General features: G+C 59.4%; 1 protein-coding gene and 3 non-coding genes across 4 annotated transcripts in view; 1 reads left to right on the top strand and 3 right to left on the bottom strand.

Moving 5' to 3' along the window:
- Positions 1 to 10: 10 nt before the first annotated feature.
- LOC119096437 (putative ATP-dependent RNA helicase DDX43) overlaps positions 11 to 7,563 on the top strand; it is a gene marked incomplete at its 3' end in the record, with an annotated part of 32,817 nt that continues 25,264 nt past the window's right edge. The window contains 12 exon segments of the mRNA XM_037219349.1: positions 11 to 75; positions 503 to 618; positions 967 to 1,142; positions 1,145 to 1,243; positions 1,830 to 1,851; positions 1,853 to 1,961; positions 2,540 to 2,672; positions 3,301 to 3,433; positions 3,802 to 3,955; positions 4,306 to 4,369; positions 4,738 to 4,840; positions 5,174 to 5,336. Coding sequence (XP_037075244.1) covers positions 58 to 75; positions 503 to 618; positions 967 to 1,142; positions 1,145 to 1,243; positions 1,830 to 1,851; positions 1,853 to 1,961; positions 2,540 to 2,672; positions 3,301 to 3,433; positions 3,802 to 3,955; positions 4,306 to 4,369; positions 4,738 to 4,840; positions 5,174 to 5,336 — 1,290 coding nt within the window.
- Positions 5,413 to 5,484, bottom strand: TRNAA-UGC (transfer RNA alanine (anticodon UGC)). Its single transcript has one exon. It is a non-coding gene; the product is annotated as a tRNA-Ala (tRNA).
- On the bottom strand, positions 6,587 to 6,659 carry TRNAA-UGC (transfer RNA alanine (anticodon UGC)). The gene has a single exon. It is a non-coding gene; the product is annotated as a tRNA-Ala (tRNA).
- Positions 7,303 to 7,374, bottom strand: TRNAA-CGC (transfer RNA alanine (anticodon CGC)). Its single transcript has one exon. It is a non-coding gene; the product is annotated as a tRNA-Ala (tRNA).

Below are 7,563 nucleotides of genomic sequence, written 5' to 3'. Positions count from 1 at the left end.
CGGCCGGCGGCCGTGGGTCCCGAGCCGCGCTCCGACCGGCCCGCCTTCAGCCTGTCCATGGCGCTGCAGATGCAGGTGCGTCGTCGCCAGGGGCTGTCCTGTTCCCTCCTTCCTGGCGCCGCTCTCCTTGTAGACTGCCGCCCGTGTCACGACGGTGCTGTGCGGTCATTGGTGGTGGCAGGAATGAGCCTGTGTGGAGTCTCGGACTGTGCAGCGTTAGCCATCCTCTAGGTCCGTAAGCTCTATAGTGTATCCTACTGGCACACTAGTGGAACTTGTGGAAGATCCTGACGCCCCAATACAACAAAATGTGCTCCTGATGACGAGCTCAAACCAAACCGGTTGTCATCACTGCAATTTATGCCGTACCTGAGGGCCTCGGGCTCGTCATGTCTTCGGCACGTTCCGTCACATCACACCTAGCTTTTGCCTGCGCCTCCGGCGGCTCTTCGTGTATCCGTGATCCAGCGTCTCTGACCGGACGCCAACCGCTCCATGCCAGGCGGATGGCGACAAGGAGCGCTGGAGCAAGGTGCCGCCTCTGCAGAAGAATTTCTACAAGGAGGACCCGGCCGTGGCGGCTATGCCGGACGACGAGGTGGCGCGGGGTCCGGTACGGTATCCGGCCGTCTTGTGTGGCTCAGCGGCTAGATCACACCTTGTGTTAAATATGTAAATGTGAGATACTGTAAAAGAAGCCGGAAACTATTTGAATGCAGTGAGTCGTGCACCAAGTGTGGTGTTGCCTACAAATAGCCTGAGATATAAAAATGTGTCGGATACTTCACTAAGATGATGCAGTTTGTCTCTTGATTCGTAAAGTGGCCTTGTTTTTAGTAGGCCAGGTTTGCCATTTTTATCCGTTGATAGTGTTGTAGTTGAAATTGCGTGACCTTCAACTCACTTCAGCTATTTCATGCCATTCATCAATTCACGGCTGGTATACTCTTTACATTCGAAATAAAGACGCCGACACCGCGCATCGCGCGACGCCTGTGCCGCGTCACCGTCGCCGCTCTCGCCGCGCAGCGCCGAGATGAACGACGTGCACGTGAGCTGCGACGAGAAGGACGCGCCGCTGCCGAACCCGGTGACGACGTTCGAGCAGGCGTTCGCCGCCTACCCGGAGATCCTGGACGAGCTGGTCAAGGGGGCTTCGAGAAGCCGACACCGATCCAGGCCCAGGGCTGGCCCGTGCTGCTCTCCGGTCAGGACATGATCGGCATCGCGCAGACCGGCTCAGGTCAGTGGCAGAGCGGCCGGCCTCGCGTCGCTGCTGCCGTCTGGGAGCGGGGGTGTTAGAGGCCGTACCGCGACCGCGTGCTTTGCCGGTACCGTGACCGTGGCGTGACGGAATGCTCCGCTGTTTTCGGCTCCGGCAACCGCACGCCGGGGTGGTGCCAATTGACTTTCGTCGGTTAGTTGTCAGTCTGCGTGTGCATGCGTGCTGCCCGCCTCCGACGCTGGCACTCACCAGCCGACGCTGTCTGCCCGTTCAGTGCTGTGCGTATGCTGCGGCCAGGAGCGGCACCAGTCAGCTGAGGTCTGTCCACGTCTCGGCCGGGGGAGAGGGGTGGAGTCCGTCAGTCAGCTGACGGTGTGTCCAGTCTCGGCCGGGGAGAGGGGTGGAGTCCGTCAGTCAGCTGACGACCTGCCCCCGTCTCGGCCGGGGAGAGGGTGGAGTCCGTCAGTCAGCTGACGACCTGCCCCCGTCTGGCCGGGAGAGTGGTGGGGGAGTCCGTCAGTCAGCTGACGACCTGCCCCCGTCTCGGCCGGGGAGAGCGGTGGAGTCCGTCAGTCAGCTGACGGTGTGTCCCGCTCGTGGCCAGGGAAGACGCTGGCGTTCCTGCTGGGCGCTGATCCACACAGATCTGCAGCCGATCCCGCGCGAGGAGCGCGGCGGCCCCAACGTGCTGGTGCTGGCGCCCACCCGCGAGCTGGCCCTTCAGACCGAGAAGGAGGTCAAACGGTGAGAACCGAACCACAAGCGTAGCGCGTGACATGTGTGTTCGTGCCCAAGCTGTAGGCACAGCCTGGGCTCTTTAGTAACCGGGTGAAAGCTAATGTGTAAAATGCTGTAAGGAATGGGGCGTGTGTAGGAAGATCGTAGCGATACGGTATGGGTGTGGTGGCAAAATGTTGCAATGACAAAACTTCAGATGGGATAAATATCGATTGGGTATAGGTTGGACGCCATCGTATCATACATGATAACAATCATACGCGAATAAGATCGTCGTGTAAAAGGACGATGTGGGTATTGGATGCACTTGCATGTCGTACGAATTAATGAGCTTCGCGTATTGTTTTGCTCCCTGGTAAGATATTCGTAGTGTTTTCCTAAGCTCTGATGAGGTCGGCCGACATGTCGCCACTATGGCCTCGCTCTCAACTGCCGTACGTGAGGGGGCCCCCGCCCAGCTGATCAGCTGACCGCTGCGGCAGTCTCGCCTCGCCACTCTGCCTGCGCGTCGTGTTAATGTTGCACAGTCCTCGCTACTCATCCTGTGGCCGTGACGCGGGTGCCGGTTGTCGCCAGGTACAACTACAGGGGATCCGGAGTGTTTGTGTGTACGGCGGCGGCGACCGACGCACGCAGGTCAAGGCCGTCTGCTCCGGGGTCGAGATCATCATCGCCACGCCGGGCCGACTCAACGACCTGGTTCAGGCTGGTATGGACTGGTCGGGAGTGAGGGGGGGGGGGGGGCGCTCCGGCTGGACCAACAGAGCCGGCGGTGGCGCGGGCTGACTGGATGGGTGCAAGGGGCAGAAACCGGCTGGAACGCAAGCGACTGATAGACCGACAGCGGCCGACAAGTCAGTCGTGCTACTCTGGGTTGTCTGTATGTCTGTGCGGCAGGCAGCGTTGATGTGAGGCTGTCGGAGTTTTTTATAAATAAAAAATGGGTAATCCAATTGGTGTGGATGCGAGGAGGGGGGGGGGGGCTCTGGCCTCAGAGAAGCAAAGCTTGTTGATGTACCCTGATCTCACCACCCAAACTGAACCACTCAGCTCTGCAGATAAGTTTGCCATCTCGCTTGCGCCGCACAGAATTAGGGGGGGGGGTTGTGCTTGGGTGCTTTGGCGTCGCCTCCCAGCCCTGGGTTGACCTTCATTGGGCAGTGCCTAACTGACCTTTTGGTGTAACCCGGGCCAAACAACACGCCCGCTCTGGGCCTTACGCCCAGCGCGGCCGCATAACGAGTGCAGCATCTTCGCCCCAGATGACGCAGTTGCCAGCGTGGCCAGCGGGGCTCGTGGACGTGCCGCGCTCAGTGTCCTCTCGGCGCGGCCGGCAGGGTTCATTGACGTGACGTCAGTGACGTACCTGGTGCTGGACGAGGCGGACCGCATGCTGGACATGGGCTTCGAGCCGGAGATCCGCAAGGTGCTGCTGGACATCCGGCCCGACCGGCAGACCGTCATGACCAGGTGAGTGGCGCGGGCACGTGACAGACCGGCGTGTGTCCCCGTCGATCGCTAACGTGATCCGCTCTTCTGGACTTCCGCCCAAGGTTTCGGCCTAGATCCACGAATTATGTATCTTTCCTCTTACACGGCATTCAGAGAGCATGCCAACAGATTACCCCGCTCCGCCGCTCGCTGACCGGGGGCGTGCAGCCCACGGCCGGGGCGCCGTCGCCGCGCGGCTGCTGGGCGCCGGCCGCCGGTGCTGACGCCGCGCCGCCCGCCGCCTCGCTGACCTGGGGCGTGCAGCCCACGCCCGGGGCGCCGTCGCTGTCGCCTGCGCGGCTGCTGGGCGCCGGCCGCCGGTGCTGACGCCGCGCCGCCGCCGGCAGCGCCACCTGGCCAGTGGACGTGCGCCGCATCGCCGACAAGTACATGCAGACGCCCATCCACGTGGTGGTCGGCACGCTGGACCTGCCAGGCCTGCCGCACACCCGTCGAACAGATCATCGTCTCTGCCGCGACGAGGAGGAGAAGAAGGAAAAGGTACGGCGCGCCCATTGTAGCAGCAGGGAAGCGCCACATGCACCCCGCACGTGGCGCTAATCGGGCGGGGGGAGGGGCTCACGTGGCGCTGAACGACAGGGGATGGACACCCTGTTATCACTAAATCATCCACGCTCACGCTTTTCCGTCATTTGCCGTCCTTCACCATGATCTCGTTTCTTACGGTTGTTTAGCCGGTGGGAACACAGCTCAAGTTGTCGTTAAGGGAGATGTCTTTATACCGTCTTCGCGGGGCGTTGTGAATGGGTCTGTTTTGTCGCCTAAGCCAGTGCGTATGGGTCGGGCCGAGCCTTGCGCGGTGACCCACCCTGACCCTTGTTCACGTGCAGTTGGACGAGTACCTGTACAACATGGGACCCGATGAGAAGATTATCGTCTTCTTTCGGCCGGAAGGCTAAGCCAGCCAGCTCTCCATAGACTATGGTCAGTTTTCAAGTGTGTGTGTTATGCCGCCACACTCCACCCTCCTCTGTTGTGTTTTCCAGGTCGATGCGAATATTGTTTGGGTGTTCCGCCACTGTCGTTGCCCATAGGGCCGTGATCACGTTTCCCCGTACCCGGGCTTTCCTAAGCGTGAGCTGTGCGGACTGTGGGTTGTTTGACGGCGCTCTTGACCGTCATTTTGCCCCCCCCCCCCCTTCCTCGTCAGGTGCGGATGGCGTGATCTGTAGAGTTAACGACGCTCCTGACCCCCCCCCCCCCCCCCCCGTCAGGTGTGAACGGCGTGGACCTGCAGAGTATCCACGGTGAACCGGCCGCAGGAGGAGCGCGAGATCGCCATCGAGGAACATGCAGTCGGGCTCCGTGCCGCGTGCTGTTCGCCACCGACGTGGCGTCGCGTGGCATCGACATCGCCGACGTCACGTGAGCTTTGCTCCGCCCCGCCAGTCTGGATCACGTGATCCTCCTCCACCCGCGCGGGACGGCCCGGGGCGGGTTCTCCTGGGTGGTGCGATGGGTGACGCTGCCAGTGCCACCGCTCGCGCGCAGTGGAGCCCTCGCGACATGTGCCGTCAATAGCCGCGCCGTGCTCACGAGGAAGCCCCATTGGTAAGGACGGGCGTCGGTAGTCATGTCCGTGCTGACGGGGAAGCTGTCCATACACGGCGTGTAGTCGTCGCGTGACGCTGGTCAGCATGCAGCGGCGATCACGAACGGCCCGGTGAGGCTCTGAACGGCGCGACTCTGGACCCGCAGGCTGATCGTCAACTTCGACTTCCCGCGCCACATCGAGGACTACGTGCACCGGGTGGGCCGGACGGGCCGGGCCGGCAAGACCGGTCGGGCCGTGACGTTCATGGTGCGCGAGGACTGGCGGCACGCGGCCGAACTCATCGAGATACTGCAGAAGAACCAGGCGGTGAGTGAACGGCCGCGCCCGGCCTGCTCATGACATGCCTCGGTGGAGGCAATGTCTTCTAACCCAAAACTCCCCGTGGAGATGCCGGGGTTTGAACCCGGGGCCTCTCACATGCAAAGCGAGCGCTCTACCACTGAGCTACATCCCCGCAAAATTAGTGTGGTGGCTGCCAAATTCGGTGCCCGTCTGTGACCGTGTTGCAATTAGTAGCGAGTCAGGTACCTACACCCTGAAAGAGATGGGAGTTATCTCAAGGTAGATTGGTCATGGTTTCCGTCTTCGGCTGGGATGTCTGCTAATTCATTCTCATGAAAATAAGATGCGTCTTTCAAGGCAAGGATCACGTTGCCTCGCCGACTTAAGCTCCCGCCACGTTGAGCGACATGATCTGACAGTGTTATTCAGCTTTGGTTGAAACTTCAATACTACATGCAAATTGGCTGATATTTACCACCTCGTGGCGTCCAAAATCGCGCGTTTGGAGATTGCCGGGGTTGAACCCGGGGCCTCTCACATGCGAAGCGGCGCGCTTACCACTGAGCTACATCCCGCGGCGCTCCTGCCCGGCGGGGCTGCCAGAAACGAAACCTACCTAGGAATACTGCGAGCGAGTGGGGAGCGGCAAACAAGATGCGAGAACAACACAGCATGGTGTGGCTCCGCATTGGGGTCTGCACTGAGCCATGGCTCTGATTCTGCCGTTGTCATCCGATGCAGAGTAGGCACACCAAAATATTTAATCGAGTAACAATTGAATAAATGTATATAATTACATCTTGTAATATGTTTACATATTCAAAGCACAAAAAATTATCGAGGATTAGGGTGAACGGTGCTTGAGCTGTGGCGTCTGGGAAAGCAGAGGTAGAGGGTTTGATTCCCCGCCGTTCCCGCTCTTCCTGTCGGGGTGAGAGACAGGCGACGGCATGCAACATTAGCAGCTGAGTGACTAGTAACGCCCTCAATGACACGAAATCCAGAAAAGCTTGGAAATGGTTCTGATGGCCGCACGCGAAAAGCACTTTGCTCTGGCCGTGGGATTGTTTAAACTTGCAAGTCAAAGGCGCGTCACGTTCTTCCTTAGCACACGCCAGAACTTCGGGACCGATTTACTTGTTGTCGGTAACGGCAACATCCATGAGGTGTGATTTGCATCCAGATGTTTGCACTCTCATTCGTCCCGTTTCCCATGCTCGATGGCAACAACATTCGTCTCGTTTCCCATGCTCTACTGGCCTAAAACTGTCCGCTGGAGATGCCGGGGTTTGAACCCGGGGCCCTCTCACATGCAAAGCGAGCGCTCTACCACTGAGCTACATCCCCACTGAACCCCGATGTTAACGGGTGATCGCCAAAACGGTCGGTTCGTTTGTGAAAACGCAGTAAGTATTGACGGTGGTATATTAGCAAAGACTCAAGTCCGGTCCGTGGCCGGGCTGACGCCATGGGCAGGCGGATGGAAATCCACTAATGAAAACCAAACCCAGGTCCGGTATTGTCCTCGCACCGTCAGAGTGTCGGAGTGCACCGCCGCACCGTCGGAGTGACGAAGCGCACCGTTGCAACCATGTCAAGTGTCGGGAAGTAATCAGTGTGCGTTCTAATGAAAGCTGGATGTTTGGTGCCGGTTGAAAACGTCGCCCAGGCTCCCATTACTTGCGGCGAAAATATGTCGCATCAAGTGTTTCACCTACTCCCCCCCTCCGTAATCTGGCGTGACCTTTTACGGACCTTCGTTGCCTACTACAGTTGCAACGGGAAGAACTGTTGTCTGTGTGGTCCGTTGGGATACCGGTGTCTTGTCACATGCGAGGAGAGCATATCACTGAACGCCATTTCCCCTGGATACATGCGCTGAGTGGCCTTGGACCTCTTCGTAAGCTCCAGATGCACTCATTTTCTAAGGTGGCTTTAGTCTGAGGAACTCTGCCCGTCTTGGCCAGTCATGGAGTCGAAAATCAAGACTTGGAGATGCCGGGGTTTGAACCCGGGGCCTCTCACATGCGAAGCGAGCGCTCTACCACTGAGCTACATCCCCGTGCTGCGCCACTGTCTTGTGGCTGACAGTGGACGGACACCCTTCGGATGACATCCTCCTGGTTCCTGACATTTCTTCCTAAGCAACCAGTTCTCGGTCCACTGGCGCTTGGACCACGAATAACCCAGGAAACAGTTCGGTATCCGGCCCGGACCCGGCAAGGAACAGGATCCGGCCCTGAACGTGCCA

The sequence above is a fragment of the Pollicipes pollicipes genome, unplaced genomic scaffold (genome assembly GCF_011947565.3).
Source record: "Pollicipes pollicipes isolate AB1234 unplaced genomic scaffold, Ppol_2.1 Scaffold_2067;HRSCAF=2421_pilon_pilon_pilon, whole genome shotgun sequence".
NCBI classification, from domain to species: Eukaryota; Metazoa; Arthropoda; class Thecostraca; order Pollicipedomorpha; family Pollicipedidae; genus Pollicipes; species Pollicipes pollicipes.
Note: the sequence above shows the minus strand (reverse complement) of the source record. Positions and strands in the feature narration are given on the sequence as shown.